This window comes from Piliocolobus tephrosceles, chromosome 1 (assembly GCF_002776525.5).
Source record: "Piliocolobus tephrosceles isolate RC106 chromosome 1, ASM277652v3, whole genome shotgun sequence".
In the NCBI taxonomy this organism is placed as follows: Eukaryota; Metazoa; Chordata; class Mammalia; order Primates; family Cercopithecidae; genus Piliocolobus; species Piliocolobus tephrosceles.
Genome location: NC_045434.1, coordinates 17,792,801 through 17,814,553, shown reverse-complemented (window position 1 = coordinate 17,814,553; position 21,753 = coordinate 17,792,801). Strand labels below are relative to the sequence as shown.

Below are 21,753 nucleotides of genomic sequence, written 5' to 3'. Positions count from 1 at the left end.
ACTGTCGTTCTGAGGTTCCTCTGTATTCTAAGTGTGTGAATAGGGAATATTGAAACAGGTGGTGTGTCCAAGAGAATAATGCCTGGCTGATTGAATAGCAGTGACCTGGAGATGTGGGCCCCAGTTTCAGCTCTGCTGACCGCTCACATGTGATTTTGTGCAAATCACTGGCCTCCGTGGGCTTGTTTCCTCATTTGTGTCATGGGGTGATGCTTATCTCAGTACTCTTTGCAGTGTTTCTGGCTCTTGTCATTTTATGTTTTTGCGAATAAAGAAACTTATAGTTGCCCCTCAGTAGCCACAGAGGATTGATTCCAGGACATCTCCCACCCCTTCACAGATAGCAAAATCTGCAAATGCTCAAGACCCTCTTGTAAATGGTGTAGTATTTGCATATAACCTACTTACATCCTCTGGAATACTTTAAATCACCTCTAGATCACTTACACTACCTAATACAGTGTAAATCGTTGTTATACTGTGTTTTTATTTGCATTACTTTTTATTTTTTACATTTTTTTTTTAAAGAATCTTTTCAATTCATGGCTGGTTGAATTAGAGGGTGTGGAATGCTTGGATACAGAGGTAAAATTGTAGTAGATTCTTCCCGTTTGCCGATAAAGAAACTGAGGTCCAGAGTTGTTGTGACTTCCTCCAAAATCACACAACTAACTGGGGCAACCCAGGGCCCTTATCTCCTGACTCCCAGGCTGGAAAAATAATCATGTCATGCTTTCCTTTCTAGATGGTAGGAACTTTGGAATGTGTGATTTTGAATACTAAGAACAGCCCCCAAATATCACATAGTCCCCTATGCTAAAGCACATGCATTTTATCAGTAGGGACAAGATTGAGGGTCATCACTTATTTAAAACAAATTGTAATGCATCTAGTGATCTGGACTCTTGGCCTGTAGATGAGATACAGGAGAGCAGATGTGAGTGTGAAAGCTGCACAGCCCAGTGTTGCTGAGTGCCCGGCATAGTGTGTGCCATCATGTCAGAGCAACTAAAATGCTGACCTGACAGGTTCATGGTTTCATTTGTAGTCTTCATGAAAAGCTTGAATTCTCTTTGGCTTCAGTTTGCAACAGAAATGAAGAATATATTTGAGACTGATTGTCACAAAATTTTCTAATTACCCATATGTGGAGCAATTTCCTAATATGAAATACTTTTCTCAATGGTATGAGATCGGTACCATTGGACATACAGTTTATTCAGTTGGCCTTTGGTAAAAAGAAGTTCTTTGGTATGAAAGAAAGAAAAGAGAGAGAGAGAGAGAGAGGAAGAGAGAGAGAGAGAAAGAAAAGAAAAGAAAGAAAGAAAGAAAGAAAGAAAGCTTTCTGAGCAGTTGTGGCTTTCGATTTTCTAAGTCACTTCTTGCAATATTATACAATGTATTTCTTGAATAAAATGTTGAACTCATGGTCCCTTGAGTTTTTATTACTTGGGATAGTTGTTCAAAGTTAGATAAGTATGATGTAAATAGATATTTGTTGTTTAACTAGTCATATAGCATTTAACATCAAATTTCTTTGAAGATGTAACTACACTAATCACAAATGGGGGCTTGGGCTTCCTCAGGTGTCCCTAAAACACCCGCAGCAATGAGCACTTCAGAATGAGATCATTCTGCTTAAGCGCTCAAGAAATTAAGTTGAGAAAGTAAGCTAAAAGACCACACAGATTATCATTAGTGTTAAATTGGGGTAAAAAGGAGAAAGAAAGAGAAGAAATCAGCTGGGAGACAGCACAAATACTTGTTAAAGGGAAGGGACAGGTTATAGGTTTTCTTTGCCTTCTCATAAATATGTCAAACACAGGTATAGTATTGAACAGAAGATTTAGACATAAAATTGATGAGTCCATTTAAACATAATAAGTTATTTAGAACTTAAGTGCTACTATTTCATAAAACTTCTAAGATCATCTGTCCATAGATGCTGGAAAGCACTTTAGCATACATTTTGAATTTCTCAAGCTTCAGTAATCTGGTAACCAAATAAAGGTTTAGAATGAGCCTTGGGAGACACGAGTTCCAGACTAACTGGGTCATGTGTCAGTGGGGCCACACTGCACTGGGGACAGCACTAGGTTGAGGGCAGGGGCTGGAGGGAAGAGCCCAGGGATGTTTTTGCCCATAGCTTGCTATTGTGAGGAAGGGTTTCCTTCCCACAGTCTTTCCCATGGCTGGTGCCTTCATGGCATTCAGATCTCAGCTCAGATACCGCTTTGTAAGGGTCTTCTATCCCCTTTTCACCACTCACTTTCATAGGGTTCCATTTTATTTTCTTTGTAGCAGTTACCACTATTCATAATGTTTATTTGTTTACATGTTGATTTTCTCATTTCTCCATTAGAATATATGCTCCTTGAGAATAGGAATGTTGTCTTTGCTTTTCATTGCTGTGTCCCCTGTAATTACAGTAGTGCCTGAGTCACACTGTGAGTATTTATTTATTTATTGGATTTATTGGGTTTATTTCATTGTGGTTTTATTTTTGTTACTTATTTATTTTATTTTATTTTAGATTCAGGAAGTACATGTGCAGTTTTGTTACGTGGTTATGGTGTGTAATGGTGAGGTTTGTGCTTCTAGTGTACTCATCACCCAGATAGTGAATGTTGTACCCAATAGATAATTTTTCAGCCCTCATCTTTCTCCAACCCTTCCCCTTTTGAATCCCCAGTGTCTATTAATTCCATCTTTATGTCCACATGTACCCATCATTTATGTCCCACTTAGAAGGGAGATGATGTGGTATTTGACTCTCTGAGTTCATTTAGGATAGTGACCTCCAGCTCTTTCCATGTTGCTGCAAAAGACATGATTTCATCTTTTTATGGCTGCATAGTATTCTATGGTATATATGTACCACATTTTCTTTTTACCTTCTCACCAACAGTGTATAAGCATTCCTCTTTCTCACATCCAGTGTTGTTTTTTGACTTTTTAATAAAAGCTGTTCTGATTGGTGTTAGATGGTATCTCATTGTGATTTTAATTTGCATTTCTCTGATGATTAGTTATGTTGGACATTTTTTCATATGTTTGTTGGCTGCTTGTATGTCTTCTTTTGAGAAATGTCTGTTCATGTCCTTTGCCCACTTTTTAATGGAGTTACTTGTTTTTTTCTTGTTGATTTGTTAAAGTTCCATGTAGACTCTGGATATTAGTCTTTTGTTGCATGTATAATTTCCATATGTTTTCTCCCATTCTGTAGATTGCCTGTTTACTCTGCTGTTTCTTTTGCTCTGCAGAGCTTTTTAGTTTAATGAAGTCTCATGTGTCTATTTTTGTTTTTGTTGCATCTGTTTTGAGGTCTTAGTCATAAATCCTTTGCCTAGGCCAATGTCCAGAAGAATTTTTCCTAGGTTTTCTTCTAGGATTTTTATAGTTTCAGGTCTTACATTTAAGTTTTTAATCCATCTTGACTTAATTTTTATATATGGTGAGAAATATGGGTCCAGGTTCATTTTTTCTGCACGTAGTGAATATTTAATATTTATCGAATATGCAGCGGCATTTATTCTTATCTGTTGGTCCTTTGTCTTAAAGAATGGTTTGAAACACACAGACATACAGGAGCTCATACTAATCTTTTATGACTTTCCACCTATAGTTTATTTAATCCACAGTTTAGCACATAATATTTTGTATTGGTATTTATCTCAATGAGACTGAACATGTTTTGAGGGCAGAGATCGTGTCTTCAGCTTGGTGTTCCCTCTTAGTAGTACCTCCCATCATTATGAATACAGAATGATATCTGGGGGATTAGGGTTCTGTCACAGCTGCAGTAGCTGATGATTTGATAGTTTTCTATATTTGGGGAACATTTTACTTTTTGGCATTCAGCATGAGGCAGCTTGGAGAATTTTGTTCTTCTGTTAAAAGTTCTATGAAATTTTCTCAGTGTTGAGGATATTGATATTTGGGTCTCAGGCAAGCTTTAAATGATTACTTCCCCAGTTCTCTTGTGTCAGTCATTGTTTGCCATCCTTGTGTGCAACTAGTTATTAAAACAGCTAAACTTTTAAACTTTATTTGGTTTTAAATTTGATTGTCACTACTATTCTAGTTAATCGTTCTTAAGTTTTCCGCAGCTGGTTTGTTTTGCTGTCTTATTATCCTGTATTTGATTTGTTAGTCAACTTCTAGCTGTTTGGGGCATTTGTACTTTACCTGTCAGAAATATCTCTGATATTTAAGTCAGAAATATCTCTGAGTATAAAGAGAAATGATTTTTCTTTTAATTTCTGAGCTTACAGATCATAATTCTTGACTTCTTCCAGCTTTTTCAGACATAGGCATATATATTTTAACAAGAAAAAAGTCTACTTTAAAATATATTGCTTTTTAACTAAAATAGCTTATTTTCAAAAAGTGGATACTATTCTATTCAGGAAAAAAAAGTTTATCTACCTTAGTATTTTTTAATTAATAGACTATTTTTTGGAGCAGTTTTAGTTTTATAGAAAAATTGAGCAGAAAGCGCAGAGGTCCCATCTATCCCGTCCCGCTTCACAGTTTCTCCTAGTAACATCTTGCTTTAGTATCTTACCTTTGTTACAATTGATGAACCAATATTGAGGCATTATTTTTAACTGAAGTGCCATAGTTTTTATTAGAGTTCATTCTTTGTGTTCTACATTTGATGGATTTTAATAAGTACATAGTGTCATGTATCCACTATTACAGTATCATACAGAACAGTTTCATTGCTTTACAAATCCCTTGTGCTCTGCCTGTCCATTCTTCCCCATCTCTCGGCACCCTCAGCACCCCCAGCACCCTCCCATCCCTAACCCCAGGCAACTACTGATCTCTTTAGTCTCCATAGTTTTGCCATTTCCTGAATATCGTATATGTAGTTGGAATCATATAGTATATACAGCCTTTTCAGATTGGCTTCTTTCACTTAGAAATATACATTTAAGATTCCTCCATGTTTTTGCGGCTTGATATAGCTCATCTCTTTTTATTGCGAGTAACGTTCCATGTGTAGATATACCACAGTTTGTTCATCTATTTACCTATTAAAAGAAATCATATTTGCTTCCAAGTTTTGGCAGTTAGAATGAGGCTGCTCATTCAGGTTTTTGTATGGACATACATTTTCAGCCCATTTGGCTAAATAAGGAGCACAATTGGTAAGACTCTGTTTAGTTTTGTAAGAAGCTGTCAAGCTGTCTTCCAAAGTGACTTCCATTTTGCATTCTTCCCAGAATTCCTACTGCTCCATAACCTCAGAAGCATTTGGTATTGTCAATGTTTTGGATTTTAGTCATTCTGTTCATTAGTGTCTTGTTTTAATTTGCAGTTCCCTAATAATAACTCATGTTGAGCATTTTTTCAGATCTTTTGCTCATTTTAAAATTAGGTTTGATTTCATACTGCTTGCCCACCCCAGCTTTATTTAGGTATGATTGTCAAATAAAAATTGTACAACAAATAAAAATTATATACAGTGTGATGATTTGATAATGTGTATACATTGTGAAATAATTACCATAACCAAGGTAGTGTATTCATCATCTCACATAGTTAACCCCCTCTTGTTATGGTGAGAACACTTAAGATCTACTCTCTTAGCACATTTCAAGAATACAGTATATTATTAACTATAGTCATCATGCTATACATTAGAACTCCAGAATTTATTTATACTATAACTGGAAGTTTATATCATTTGACATTACTCCCAACCCCAGTCCCCATTCTCCAGCACCTAGTAACCACAATTCTACTTTTTGTTTCAATGAGTTTGACTTCTTTATTTTTTTTGTTTTTTTTGTTTGTTTGTTTGTTTTTGGAGACAGAGTCTCGCTCTGTTGCCCAGGGAAGAGTGCAGTGGCATCATCTTGGCTCACTGCAACCTCCGCCTCCCAGGCTCAAGCGATTCTCATGCCTCAGCCTCCCAAGTAGCTGAGATTACAGGCGCATGCCACCACGCCGGGCTAATTTTTGTATTTTTAGTGGAGACAGGGTTTCGCCATGTTGGCCAGGCTGGTCTTGAACTCCCGACCTCAAGTGAACCACCCACTTCAGCCTCTCAAAGTGCTGGCATTACAGGCGTGAGCCACCATGCCGAGCCAGAGTTTGACTTTAGAGTCTATGAAGACACTCCATATTAGTGAGTGTCTAATTTTGTGCTGCTAAAACAGAATACTTGGGATTGGATAATTTATAAACTATAGAAGTTTATGTGGCTCATATTTTTGGAGGTTGGGAAGTTCAAGATCAAGAGGCCGAATCTGGTGAAGGCTTTCTTGCTGTGTCAAAATGGGGTGTAGAGCATCATGTGGCAGAGATTGGATGGGGGGAGCATACAAGAGCAAGAGAGGGCTGAACTCACTTTTATAATCCTCTCTCAAAAATGAATCCACTTGCATGGTAACAGCTTGAATACATTCATGAGGACAAAGCCCTCACGACCACTTCTTAAAGGTCTCCTCTCATGAACTCTTGTATTGGAGATTCAGTTTTCTTGTGTGTTTAAGTTCTTTGTAGACTCTGGCTATTAGCGCTTTGTCAGATGGATAGATAGCAAAAATTTTCTCCCATTCTGTAGGTTGCCTGTTCACTCTGATGATAGTTTCTTTTGCTGTACAGAAGCTCTTTAGTTTAATTAGATTCCATTTGTCAGTTTTGGCTTTTGTTGCCATTGCTTTTGGTGTTTTGGACATGAAGTCTGCCCAAGCCTATGTCCTGAATGGTATTGCCTAGGTTTTCTTCTAGGATTTTTATGGTTTTAGGTCTTACGTTTAAGTCTTTAATCCATCTTAAGTTGATTTTTGTATAAGGTGTAAGGAAGGGATCCAGTTTCAGTTTTCTGCATATGGCTAGCCAGTTTTCCCAACAGCATTTATTAAATAGGGAATCTTTTCCCCATTGCTTGTGTCAGGTTTGTCAAAGATCAGATGATTTTAGATGTGTGGTGGTGTTTCTGAGGCCTCTGTTCTGTTCCAGTGGTATATATATATATATATATATATATCTGTTTTGGTACCAATACCATACTGTTTCAGTTACTGTAGCCTTGTAGTATAGTTTGAAGTCAGGTAATGTGATGCCTCCAGCTTTGTTCTTTTTGCTTAGGGTTGTCTTGGCTATGTGGGCTCTTCTTTGAGAAGAGTTTTTTCCAATTCTGTGAAAAAAGTCAATGGTAGCTTGATGGGGATAGCATTGAATCTGTAAATTACTTTGGGCAGTACGGCCATTTTCACGACATTGATTCTTCCTATCCATGAACATGGAATGTTTTTCCATTTGTTTGTGTCCTCTCTTATTTCTTTCAGCAGCAGTTTGTAGTTCTTGAAGAGGTCTTTCACATCCCTTGTAGGTTGTATTCCTAGGTATTTTATTATCTTAGTAGCAGTTGTGAATGGGAGTTCACTCAGGATTTGGCTGTCTGTTGTTGGTGTATTGGAATGCTTGTGATTTTTGCACATTGATTTTGTATCCTGAGACTTTGCTGAAGTTGCTTATCAGCTTAAGGAGATTTTAGGCTGAGACGATGGGGTTTTCTAAATATACAATCATGTCATCTGCAAACAGACAATTTGACTTCCTCTCTTCCTATTTGAATACCCTTTATTTCTTTCTCTTGCCTGATTGCCCTGACCAGAGCATCGAATACTATATTGAATAGAAGTGGTGAGAGAGGACATCCTTGTCTTGTGCCAGTTTTCAAAGGGAGTGCTTCCAGTTTTAGCCCATTCAGTATGATATTGGTGGTGGGTTTGTCATAAGTAGCTCTCATTATTTTGAGATACGTTCCATCAATACCTAGTTTATTGAGAGTTTTTAGCATGAAGGGGTGTTGAATTTTGACGAAAGCCTTTTCTGCATCTATTGAGATAATGTTTTGGTTTTTGTCATTAGTTCTGTTTATGTCATGGTTTACATTTATTGATTTGCATATGTTGAACCAGCCTTGCATCCCAGGGATGAAGCCAACTTGATTGTGGTGGATAAGCTCTTTGATGTGCTGCTGGATTTGGTTTGCCAGTATTTTATTGAGAATTTTTGCATTGATGTTCATCAAAAATATTGGCCTGAAATTTTCTTTTTTTGTTGTGTTTCTGCCAGGTTTTGGTATCAGGATGATGCTGGCCTCATAAAATGAGTTAGGGAGGATTCCCTCTTTTTCTGTTGTTTGGAATCGTTTCAGAAGGAATGGTACCAGCTCCTCTTTGTACCTCTGGTGGAATTCAGCTGTTAATCCATCTGGTCCTGGACTTTTTTTGGTTGGTATGCTATTAATTGCTGCCTCAATTTCAGAACTTGTTTTGGTCTATTCAGGGATTTGACTTCTTCCTGGTTTAGCCTTGGGAGGGTATATGTGTCCAGGAATTTATCCATTTCTTCTAGATTTTCTAGTTTATTCGCCTAGAGGTGTTTATAGTATTCTCTGATAGTAGTCTGTATTTCTGTGGGATTGGGGGTAATATCCCCTTTATCATTTTTTATTGCATCTATTTGAGTCTTCTCTCTTTTCTTATTTATTGGTCTGGCTAGAGGTCTGTTTATTTTGTTGATCTTTTCAGAAAACCAGCTCCTGGTTTCATTGGTTCATTGATTTTTTTGAAGGGTTTTTCATGTCTCTATCTCCTTCAGTTCTGCTCTGATCTTAGTTATTTCTTGTCTTCTGCTAGCTTTTGAATTTGTTTGCTGTTGCTTCTCTTCTCCAGTTCTTTTAATTTTGATGTTAGGGTGTCAGTTTTAGATCTTTCCTGCTTCCTCTTGTGGGCATTTAGTGCTATACAGCTCCCTCTACATACTGCTTTAAATGTGTCCTAGAGATTCTGGTATATTGTGTCTTCATTCTCGTTGGTTTCAAAGAACATCTTTATTTCTGCCTTCATTTCATTATTTACCCAACAGTCATTCTGGAGCAGGTTGTTCAGTTTCCATGTAGTTGTGCGGTTTTGAGTGAGTTTCTTAATCCTGAGTTCTAATTTGATTACACTGTGGTCTGAGAGTCTGTTATGATTTTTATTCTTTTGCATTTGCTGAGGAGTGTTTCACTTCCAGTTATGTGGCCAATTTTATAATAAGTGCAGTGCACTGCTGAGAAGAATGTATATTCTGTTGATTTGGGGTGGAGAGTTCTGTAGATGTCTATTAGGTCCTCTTGATCCAGAACTGAGTTCAAGTCCTGAATATCCTTGTTAATTTTCTGTCTTGTTGATCTGTCTAATACTGACAGTGGCGTGTTAAAATCTCCCACTATTACTGTGTGGGAGTCTAAGTCTCTTTGTAGGTCTCTAAGAACTTGCTTTGTGAGTCTGGGTGCTCCTGTATTGGGTGCATCTATATTTAGGATAATTAGCTCTTGTTGCATTGATCCCTTTTCCATTATGTAACGCCCTTCTTTGTCTCTTTTGATCTTTGTTGGTTTAAAGTATGTTTTAGATTAGGATTTCAACTCCTGCTTCTTTTTGCTTTCCATTTGCTTGGTAAATATTCCTCCATTCCTGTATTTTGAGCCTATGTGTGTCTTTGCACGTGAGATGAGTCTCCTAAATACAGCACACCGATGGGTCTTGACTCTTTATCCAATTTGCCAGTCTGTGTCTTTTAATTGGGGCATTTAGTCTGTTTACATTTAAGGTTAATATTGTTATGTGTGAATTTGACCCTGTCGTTATTTTGCCCATTAATTAATGCAGTTTCTTCATAGTGTCGATGGTCTTTACAATTTGGTATGTTTTTGCAGTGACTGGTACCAGTTTTTCCTTTCTATGTTTAATGCTTCGTTCTAGAGCTCTTGTAAGGCAGGACCTGGTGGTGACAAAATCTCTCAGCATTTGCTTGTCTGTAAAGGACTTTATTTCTCCTTTGCTTATGAAGCTTAGTTTGGTTGGATATGAAATTCTGGGTTGAAAATTGTTTTCTTTAAGAATGTTGAATTTTGACCCCTAGTCTCTTCTGGCTTGTAGGGTTTCTGCAGAGAGATCTGCTATTATTCTGATGGGCTTCCCTTTGTGGGTAACTCGACCTTTTTCTCTGTCTGCTTTTAGCATTTTTTCCTTCATTTCGGCCTTGGTGAATCTGACGATAATGTGTCTTGGGATTACTCTTCTCAAGGAGTTTCTTTGTGGTGTTTTCTATATTTCCTGAATTTGAATGTTGGCCTGTCTTGCTAGGTTGGGGAAGTTCTCCTGGATAATATCCTGCAGAATGTTTTCCAACTTGGTTCCATTTTCCCTATCACTTTCAGGTACACCAATCGAATGCAGATTTGGTCTTTTCATCTACTCCATATTTCTTGGAGGCTTTATTCTTTCCTTTTTTTTCTCTAATCTTGTCTTCTCACTTCATTTCATTAAGTTGGCCTTCAGTCTCTGATATCCTTTCTTCTGCTTGATTGATTCGGCTGTTGATACTTGTGTGTGCTTCACAAAGTTCTCATGGTGTGTTTTTCAGCTCCATCAGGTCATTTATAGTCTTCTCCAAACTGGTTATTCTAATTAGCAATTCATCTAACCTTTTTTCCAGGTTCTTAGCTTCCTTGCATTGGGTTAGAACATGCTCCTTTAGCTTGGAGGAGTTAGTTATTACCCACCTTCCAAAGCCTACTTCTGTCATTTCGTCAAAGTCATTCTCCATCCAGTTTTGTTCCCCTGCTGGCGAGGAGTTGTGATCCTTTAGAGGAGAAGTGGTGTTCTGGTTTTTGGAATTTTCAGCGTTTTTGTACTGGTTTCTCCCCATCTTTGTGGATTCATCTACCTTTGGACTTTGATGTTGGTGACCTTTGGATGGAGTCTTTGAGTGGACGTGCTATTCCTTTCTGTTTGTTAGTTTTCCTTCTGACAGTCAAGCCCCTCTGCTGCAGGTCTGCTGAAATTTGTTGGAGGTCCACTCCAGACCCTGTTGGCCTGGATTTCATCAGTGGAGGCTGCAGGACAGCAAAGATTGCTGCCTGTTCTTTCCTCTGGAAGTTTCATCCCAGAGGGGCACCTGCCAGATGCCAGCCAGAGCTCTCCTGTATGAAGTGTCTGTCGGCCCATACTGGGAGGTGTCTCCCAGTCAGGATGCACGGAGGTCAGGGACCCATTTGAGGAGGCAGTCTGACCCTTACCAGAGCTCATATGCTGTGCTGGGAGGTCCGCTGCTCTCTTCAGAGCCATCAGGCAGGGACGTTTAAGTCTGCTGAAGCTGTGCCCACAGCCACCCCTTCCCCCAGGTGCTCTGTCCCAGGGAGATGGGGGTTTTATCTGTAAGTCCCTGACTGGGACTGCTGCCTTTTTTTCAGAGATGGCCTGCCCAGAGAGGAGAAATCTGGCAGTCTGACCACAGCGGCCTTGCTGAGCTGCAGTGTGCTTCGCAAGCTCCTGAACATCTTGTTTGGTGGAATACTCAACATCCATGTAAAACATGAATGCAAATTTATATGGATTATGAAAAGACATCCAAGTTGTATTGTTATATGGGGAAAAGCAGTTTACATACAGCATGAATATTAAGATTCTGTGTGTGCATGTGACACATAAAGAAACATCTGGAAGGATGTGAATCACAGTGTTAGGTAGAGAAAAAAATAGTGCTTATCTCTACAGCATGAGAATTTGGGTATTTTTTCTTTTTTTTTTTTTTTTTTTTCTTTTTTTTTTTTTTGAGACGGTGTCTCGCCCTGTCACCCAGGCTGGAGTGCAGTGGCCAGATCTCAGCTCACTGCAAGCTCCGCTTCCCGGGTTTATGCCATTCTCCTGCCTCAGCCTCCCGAGTAGCTGGGACTACAGGCTCCCGCCACTACGCCCGGCTAGTTTTTTGTATTTTTTTAGTAGAGACGGGGTTTCACTGTGTTAGCCAGGATGGTCTCGATCTCCTGACCTCGTGATCCGCCCGTCTCGGCCTCCCACAGTGCTGGGATTACAGGCTTGAGCCACTGTGCCCGGCCGATTTTTTCTTTTACTCTGATGGAGATTTTTAATATAAATCTTTGTTGTTTGAAAGTTTTACATTGAACATTTGTTACTTTAAGGGGAAACGTTTCTATTTTGAGAAGAACCTGATTGAATTGTGTTGTTTTGAAAAAGAAGTTCACTTTTAGAACTTTAGGCAACAGGAGAGGATGTTGTCCGTCAGGGGCCACCCTTCTTGGCACCTTTATAAAGCGGACAAACACCTTCATACTTTGATGTATGAAGACACTTTCTTCCTGCAGCAGCATGGCCTTGTAAACGAAGGGAATGGACTTTCTTACTCTTTCTTCCATTTCATTTGTATATGTCACTGTGATGTCATTGCCATAATTTTTTCTTCTCTGGTTTTATTTTTCAGGAAGATTTCGATGTCGATCATTTTGTGTCTGACTGTAGGAAGCGGGTCCAGCTGGAAGAACTGAGAGATGACCTGGAGCTCTACTATAAACTTCTTAAAACAGCCATGGTCGAACTCATCAACAAGGATTATGCAGATTTTGTCAATCTTTCAACAAACCTGGTAACTTTCAATCCATGGTCCCATTTACACACATACAATTTCTTTCTTACTCATACTTATTCTTAGAAGTGTTATGTGTTTTTAGAAACCTTTTAGTTGAGATCCTCACAGAAATTTGAAGAGATCACTAATCTCATCAATAAAATAACCAAACTTTCTTGATATACAATTTTGCTTTTTTACTTATTTAAGACTATTCTAGATTGAATATTTTTTGAATTTGATATTATTAAAAAGCAAAGGCTAGTAATAGCAGAGTGGTTGTTTTTGTTAGCTGCTGATTACTGTGAAATCTCTCTGGTTTAGATCAATTTGCAAGAGCAAATATCAGCTGTTCTTAAGGAAATGTTTAATTTACTTTCAGATACATATGCTAGCCAGAGCTAGGTTGAGAGAACTTTGGCCAATATTGATCGTTAGGAGGCTTGGTTTTATAAAATGTAAGAATAGTTTGCCTTGAGCATATCAGCTGTTTATAAAAGTAGGTTAGAAGTGCTTATATTTTAATACTCCCAAAGTTTGCCTTTTGGTCATCCTATTCCTATTTTATTTTACTTTTAAAACTCTCTCCAAAGAAGTACAGAAGGTAGCCATCTCCATGGAAATTTTAAGAAGCATTAAAATTAATGAGCCATATTTGCATTTGCGAAATGTACATCTAAGATAAATGTTGTGGTGGGATTAGAAACCTAGAAATTTTTATTTCCATTCTATTTCATTTGGATTTTTCTCAAGGGTTATAATGGTTAGGACAGATAGAGTCCTTGAGACTTTCACATCAGCTGGTTGAATATTGTAAATTACAGACAGATAGCTCTTTATCTCCAGTTAAAATTTCTCAAATTCATTAAAATATTTTATTCAGAGGCAAATTGTGTCTAAGAAAGCTTTTATTTATTATGACTTCTTTTATTTTTATAGTTTTCATGCACATCAAAGGTTTTTTCACATTCTATCAACAATATTTATTGTAAAATAACATGTTATTTAGTTACTTAGCAATATATGGTTGTTCATTTTGTTGTACAGAAGGAATAACCTACGTCTAGCACTGCACTGATCATTAAATAGATACTTAGCTATTACTCTTGATTGTGAAGTGTGTGTGCCAACATGATCTCTGCCTTTAGGTTGGCATGGACAAAGCCCTTAACCAGCTTTCTGTGCCTTTGGGACAATTACGAGAAGAGGTTCTGGTAAGTTTCCCAAATAACATTAAACAGTTTACCATAAAGCATGATATGCTTGTTTGCCCCTCCAAAAAAGAATTCCTTTAATCTGTTAGATTGTTGTTTTTTGTTTTTTGAATGTTTAGTAATTATAATACCCTCAGAAAAGTTGTAAATCATTCTCTATTTTTTGCGTGTGATACTATAACCAAAAAAATTTATGTTTGATTTGAAGATGACAGATTCTTGGAGTATATAGCTTTAAAATGTTGGGGGAGGAGAAGGCTGTTTGAAAACTCAACTTGTTACTGTTAGCTCACTCATATGTAGGTAGTCACTAATTTACGAATAGCTTCTATTTTAAAAATTTATAGTTTTACAAATATTTTCTCAAATAATACTTTATATATTGTTAGGTTCCTAGACTATCCGCAGAAGCTCTTTAAACCCTAATGTAACTGAAGGATAATATATAATTAATGTAATAACTAATTGTGTTTATTTTAATGTTCCTATGAGATAATGTCTGCTGTAATGAGTTGGGACTCCCATGTCTAAGCCATTGGAGACAGGGACTCCATCCGGATGAACAGTAGAGAAGGAAGTTTTGACATCATTTTCAACAGAAAAGTGTGCTACCCTGTCCTGTCCCTGCTGGTCCACCCCACAGTCTGTGTCAGGCACTGTGACTTCCATGCTGTCTTAGCCTTGAGGAACTGTCATAAACTTGGTTCATTGCACCATTATTACCTGTGTATGTCACCACTAGATCATGCGCAGCTTGTGTAGCCTTATGCACTTAGCCCCTAAGACAGTCCCTGGCACATAGTAGGCTCACAGTAGGTGACATACATAAACATTCAGTGCATGTGTAGTGCTGAAAAAAAAAAATGCAGAATAATAGCAATGTCAGTGTTTAGAAGTCCATAGGAATGGCAGGCAAGAAATAATTCTTAAAAGAGAGGTCTCGAGTTGTGCCTTGAACTAGCAAATATTTTCAGATGTTTATGTCTTGTTTGATTTTTTCAAAAAGCTTTTAAAGTACTACTTCTTGCCATGGAAGGAAAATTGTTTTTGTGATCCACTGTTGGATTCCACACTCTGGGTGGCTTTTACATGGCTCTTGGGTGGCTCTTCTGCCTTCCTTTCAGTGTATCTCTTCTTACCCCCAGCCTTGGAGATAGGGTGTTTTCCAAGCCTCAGTCCTCAGCCTTCTCCTCTCCTCTCCTCTCCTCTCCTCTCCTCTCCTCTCCTGTCCTCTCCTCTCCTCTCCAGATTGCCTCCCATGGAGGTGGATTCACTTTCCTGAATTCTGCTCTGTCATTGTTGACTGCTCTGTCACCTGCAGGCTCTAGTCTTTACCTTGCCACCTGCCAGCACCATATGCTCTCCTTCTTTCCACAGCTGTCTCTATAGCCATCTTTTTCCTGATTGGTTTAGCAATAGACCTGTTCTTCCTTTTTGACCTCCAACTCATGAAGCTACTCTGTGAGATTCTGCAGTCATTGAGAAATGAGACTATTTCTATGAGACTATTTCTATCTTTTTCACCATTGCATCCTCATTGGCTTGCACAATAGCTGACATTTAATAGGTATTTCATAACATTTGTGGGATGAATGAATTCACTTTTCTATAGAATTTTTGTGATTTCTCCAGTTTATTCTAGTTTTTCCATTACTTTCATTTTGGCCCTAATTTCTGATTAATTCATTAGCTTCTGGACATGTTTCTCCACCTATTACCTCTCCCTTTTCCTTGCCTCCTGTTCTTGACTTCTTGCTTCTGAATTTTCCCAAAACAACTTTTTTCATGATATATTAGTACTTAAAATGTGTAGAATCTAGTCTAAAAGTATTATCTAGTCATAGCCCTCTTGAATTAACCCTTCCTGTTTTATTTCTGCTTTTGCCCAAATTGAAGCCTGCAGTTACCCCTGGATGTATTCCTCACTGGTTCTGAAATATGTCATAACTGTTCTATCTTCCTGCCTTGTCTTCTGATAATCTTCTCTCTACGCTTGTCAGCATCCACAAACTTTTAGAATCTACCTCAAGTCTCATCTCCTCCACCAGACACCCTTATACTTTGACTCAGGTTATCCTTTCTTTACCCTGACCACCTGTGATGCTCGTTGTGTATGCATTAATTTTCTTTCGGCAGCCGATCCTGCATGACCTTGGCTTTATATGTCATTTTCCCCCTAAATCTTGAGACACAAACAGCAATTGTGTCTAATATTTTGTAATTTGTCAATATCTGTGTAATACTGGCTGTAGGTGTTAAGTCCTGTGGAATTGAATTAAATGTATAAATTTCATAATGTTATGAAACAATCTCTGCAGTACTTTTTTTTTTTTTTCTTTTAAAGAGCCTTAGATCATCTGTCAGTGAAGGAATTCGGGCAGTTGATGAACGAGTGTCTAAACAAGAGGACATTAGGAAAAAAAAGGTATACTCAAATATTATAATATTAAAGCATTGATTCACTGTAGCACCTTGTAGTAACAGGCACTTTCAGGCGTACGGTATGATTTACTCTCCTTGATACCTTTGCAGAGAGGAGCGTGATGTCTCTCTTTTATATTAACGTGTTTTCTAAATGTATTTATTAGATGTATTTGTGTATTAGTACCCAACCACACTTTTTAAAATCTCAAGGGAGAGAAGCCTATTTTAGAGATCTTCTGTTTAACTCTCCTTTAGATCCCTTCTCAGCTTTTGTCCAAAGATTCAAGAATGTAGTGCGTTGCTAGAAAAGATTGTCCACTTCATGAGAGAGGGGATTTTTGCCTGTTTTATCCACTTATATTCCCAATGTGTAGAAGAATGTCTTGGTTCATGATAGATGCTTTGTAACTATTTATTTAATGAATGACTTTATTTTTGTTATTTTAACAATGCGTTTTTATAATGTTCCCTGATAATAATATCTGCCTTGTGTAATAAATGTCTTTAATGAATTGGCACTTAGGTTTATCGGTATATCATGCACATGTAAATGAAGAGGACAAATATGATTGGAAACTAAAAACATGAGAAAAGGATCTTAAGAACATGAATGTAGTACCAAAATAAAGGTTTATTTAAGATGGAGAAAGAGGCCAGGTGTAATGGCTCACACCCGTAATCTCAGCGGTTTGAGAGACTGAGACAGGCAGATTACTTGAGCTCAGGACTTTGAGAACAGCCTGGGCAACATAGCAAAACCCTGTCTTTACAAATAATACAAAAAAATTAGCCAGATGTGGTGGTGTGTGCCTGTAGTCCCAGCTACTTGGGAGGCTGAGGTGGGAGGATTACTTGAGCCTGGGAAGTTGAGGCTGCAGTGAGTCAAGATCACAGCACTGCACTCCAGCCTGGGTGATAGAGCGAGACCCTGTCCTAAAACAGATGGGGAAAAGAAAGAGGGAATAAGGATATAATATAAGAAACCAAAAACAGTAAGTTTTTTTAAGTTCCAAAATTGTGATACAATGTTGAAATCTGTTTGTTCTAGAAAGCCAAAAGATTTGCATTCTTGGGAATTTAGTGTTATGTAGAAATGCTAAAAATGTAGAATGCTATAGGTAATTTTACACTGACTTTTGACTTTGTATTTTCCTGCACTTAGGATGACAAAATAAGATAATTAAGATTAAACATGACAATAGCTTTATTCTTAATTTTTATTTATAGATGTGTGTATTGAGGCTTATTCAAGTTATTCGATCAGTTGAGAAAATTGAAAAAATCTTAAACTCTCAAAGTTCTAAAGAAACATCTGCACTAGAAGCAAGCAGGTAAGTATTTTTTACTAAATAACTCATAAATTAATACTTTATATCCAGGGTAAAAATTTTTTTAGTTAGAATTCATTTCTGATAAAGAAGAAAATCCCAGTCTGTGGCTTAGTGTTTTTAAATGTAGCTCAAGCAAAGCAGAGTACATGAAATGGTAAAGCTTATACATGTTATTATATAGCCTTGATGGTCGTAGACCACTGTTCCAACACGGCACCTTTCAGGGAGTCAGAGAACGTGTACTTTCTGTGGAAGGTTTTTATTTTTGAAATTGCCTTACCCATGGACTAGTAAAATCCCTATTGACCTTCAAGGTGTGGAAGAGCAGTCATCTTAGATTATTTAGACAGGCCCAGAGTATTCCAGTTGATGTATCTTGAGGTTCAAAATCTACGAGTGTTATATCGTTAAGAAATAGTACAGGACACATTTCGCTGAAATTTATAAACAGCAAAGAAAAAGCTGATGAAATAAGCAAAAGATGACGGCTTCCTTTGCTATACTGTAGTGTCTTATTACCTTCCCACACTGAATTTAAAATCAGTTAGATCGTTGAGTGACTCAGAAAATGAATTGAATGGATCATTATGAACACGAATGGGAAGCCCCATGGTGCAGTGGAAAGAGCATGGGCTTATGTTGCTTGTACCAGCTGGGTAGCTTGAGTCAGGTTACTTCACTCTGTGTGTTGGTATTGTCATCTCTCATATAAGGCTAATAGGAACTTCACTTGCAGGATTGGTAGCCATAGAGTAGACCCTCATACATGTCTTGTTTAGGCCTAACACAAGCATCTCTGAAGGTCACGTTGATAGCCATCATATTTTTCCTTGACTAATATGGGATAAGCTACAGGAAAACCAACCAGGACCAAATGGAATATACCTGTGGTTCAAAGTCCTGATCATACTATCAAGACAAGTTGGATTTCTTAATTTTAGGATTTAGGATCCTTAAATTCTTAAATTTAGGATTCAGAATTTTAGATTTGGAGAGACTGTAGAAACAGTATGCTCTGTATCTCTCATTTTATAGATGAGGAAATGAGGCATCTGAAAAGGAAATTATTCTCATGTCCTAGGTCTCTACTTTCTTTCCTGATCGAGATGTTAAATAAGTGGTCAATCGCTGCCATCTTTTCTCTTCAGCCTGTAGTACTTGTGCTTCTGTCCCTTCTCTTCCCCTTCATCTGCACTCATCAGAGTTCCCGTCAGTGTCAGTTCTGAGAGCCCAGTGGAGCCCTATTCGACTAACTGCTCTGCTTCTGTCTTCCACTCAACAGCGTTGACAGCCACTCCCAACTGTGTCCTCACCTGGCATCTGTGATGCCTGCCTCCCCGTTTTCTTTTCCTCCTTCCTTATTCCTACTCTGTGCCTTTGATGGACTCCACTGCCCTTTTTCATGCCAGCTTTCTCCAGGGCACTGTTCTTGGCCCTGTGCTCTTGATCAGCACTTTCTGGGTAACCTCATCCAACCCCATGGTTTTAGTGGCCTCCTGGATGCTGATCTCTTTATCTGCAGACGAACTTCTGTAGTCCTCAGACTCATCAGACGTCTGATGACTGCGGGGAGTCTAGTGGACGTTCTACAGGCACTTCACATTCATCATGTTGAAAACTGAGCTCTCGTCGTCTTTCCCTGCCTCCACCAGCAAAAACGTTTTACTCTTCCCTTTCATTCCTTGTCTTAGGAAACAGTGCCTTTATTTCCTTCACTAACCAGGCTAAACATGTTGGGGGAGTCATTGTCTCCTTTTTTTCCCTGCATCTCCTTTCATTCACTAGGCAAGCCCTGGAGAGTCTGCTGCTCTAGCATCTCTGAGATTGAGAGATGTCTGCCTCTCCCTCTCGGTTCTCCCATTGCCTCGTTTCAGGCAGTGACCTCCTGACTGACCTCTCATTTTCTCTAGGACAACTAACTCTGTAGCTGTCAAATGGATCTTTTAGATTTGTCTAATCACATCTTACTATGTGATTGGGAAGCAATGGTTTCCCAGTGTTTTTAGGGTAAATCTTAAACTCCCAAGCTGCTCCTTGCCACTTCTGTATTCTTCACTAAAGCTATTCGGAACTACTTGTGGTTCCCTGACTGCCCTGAACATTGCTGACTTATCCTTCCTTAATTTTACTATGTATGCCCATTTGTTGTACTAAAAGCCCTTCCTTTAATTTCCACCTCCCTTTCACCTGCCTGATTTCTCTTTAGTCCATCCAAATCTAGCCCAAAACATGCTTAAAGTATGGAAAGGTTCAAAATACTGTGCTAAGTGGAAAAAAAGCAGGTTATAAAACGATATGGATTTGTTTTGTAAAAATTTATTCTTCTCTCTCGTGTGAGATACTGTTGATCCCTCCTGCTTTCTTTAAACCTGTCTCGCTCAGTTCTGTGAGAGAAAGTATAAACAAGACACTGCAAGTGTTCCCTTCCATAAAGCTCAATTACAAGACCACCTCTTTTAGGAAGTCTTCCCTGACCTTTCAGATTTAGGTGCTCCATCTCCATGCATTCATCAGGCCTCCGGGTCATCCACCAGACAACTTACGGTTGAGACTGGAACTGTTGATTGACTTGCATGCCTTCTCCATCAGTCTATAAGGCCCCTGACATCTTTACACCCACAGTGTCTGGAACTAGTAGGTACCTAAGAAAAGATACCAAACGTCCCCCACTAGTGGGGAATGGGCTTCTGATTACCTCAGTGATGTCTGTTTCTAGATATACTCTTATATTATTATATTATATTCAGTATGTTATATTCAGTATAATAGACACTGCACTCTTCCTTGCTCTGAATCATCTTTGAGGAGCTTTTCTTCAATTCAGATCTGCAAATCTGAGCTGTAGAGAAGGTAAAACCAGGGCAATATTACTGAATAGTAGATATACCATGCTTGTTAAGCCAAGAAACATTCAGATAATTTATAAATAATCAATTCACACGAGATTATTCAGGAAAGAGTTAGGGATATTCAAGAAAGAGTTAACCTTTTTGGTTGGTCACACTGGGTAGCTCCTGTTCCTCTAAACTAGTTTGGATGCTACAAATACAGAACTAGGTAGACCCCTGATGCTCTCAGTGCAGCATTTTCTGTGTTCTTATGATATGGGCATTTTTCCTCACTCACTGATGAGCCATCAGTATACACAGGATGCCTCAGTATATACAGCGGGTGATTATACTTTTATACTTCTCTGCTGTTTTACTTCTTTTTGAGTGATATTGACACTTGATAATATGTTGGGGGGGGAAGTACATTTATTATATTTTGTGCCAGATATGTAAAGAATGCCCTGTCACTAGGACCCAGAGCATATAGGTTGACAGCTGTTGCTGTTTGGTAAATGTGATTTTAAACTAAGTCGTTACTATTTAAATTTAAAATAAGATATTTTGAGATATTTATTGCTGCTGGAGGGTCAGTTTCATTTATTGAGGAGACAAATGTATTTGGTATTTTAGAAATATTTAGAGGTATTTTAGCAAGGGGAGTGAGGCAGGCAGAGAAGTAGAAAGGATCCAGCTATAAGAAATGGGATAGAAAGAGAAAGAAACGATAGGGAGGAAGAGGGGAAAGGGGGAGGGGGGAAGAGGGAAGAAGAAGGGAGGTTGAAGCTGAAGAAGAAGGTCCTGAATGGGAGAGCTTGGAGTCAGTGGCAGAAACATGTAATTGCATGCACACAGGCCTGGCCAGCTCTGCTGCTGTCTGGTCCCTGTGGGTCAAGGCCAGGCAGCAGCAGCACCTTGTACTCAACAGATTCCCCAGTTCACTTAGAACATGCTGTGCATGTGGCTCCTGGGAAACATTGACTGATGGCACAAAAGAGGCTTTAGCTTTCACCTTGTAACAAGGTGGCCATGTTAAACACTTTGACAAAAGTCAAAATATCGTGGTTGTGAAAGCCTCTCACTGCCAGGTGTATGATGTATTCTCGTGGAAATAGAGACCTTAGGGATTACACTTCTATAATTGTTTTCTCTACTAGCCCCCTTTTGACTGGACAAATTTTGGAGAGAATTGCCACAGAATTTAATCAGTTACAGTTTCATGCTGTTCAAAGCAAAGGCATGCCTCTTTTGGACAAAGTAAGACCAGTAAGTGTTGTTTTGGATTTCCACAGTTTGGTGTTTAGGAACTTGCTAAATAATTCTGGTTTAAATTAGTAATATTGTTGATCTAAGGGTTTTGAACCTAGCCTTGCATTTTTTTTTCAATTTTTAATTTTCTGGGCCCCAGCTTCCTAAGAGTCACACATTATAGATTTTCTGTAAAGACTCAGTCACATTTTCTAGATGATAAGAGTAAAATTAATTCTGAATTTCATGGAATTGGACATATTATATGAT

At 38.4% G+C, this 21,753-nt stretch overlaps 1 protein-coding gene across 2 annotated transcripts in view; it reads left to right on the top strand.

Moving 5' to 3' along the window:
- COG2 (component of oligomeric golgi complex 2) overlaps window positions 1-21,753 on the top strand; it is a 52,924-nt gene that overhangs the window by 4,972 nt on the left and 26,199 nt on the right. For both annotated transcript variants that reach the window (XM_023191808.2, XM_023191809.2), the window contains 5 exons: window positions 12,295-12,456; window positions 13,587-13,652; window positions 15,997-16,077; window positions 17,304-17,407; window positions 21,393-21,501. In XM_023191808.2, the coding sequence (XP_023047576.1) occupies window positions 12,295-12,456; window positions 13,587-13,652; window positions 15,997-16,077; window positions 17,304-17,407; window positions 21,393-21,501 (522 nt within the window). The remainder of the gene's footprint in view (window positions 1-12,294; window positions 12,457-13,586; window positions 13,653-15,996; window positions 16,078-17,303; window positions 17,408-21,392; window positions 21,502-21,753) is intronic.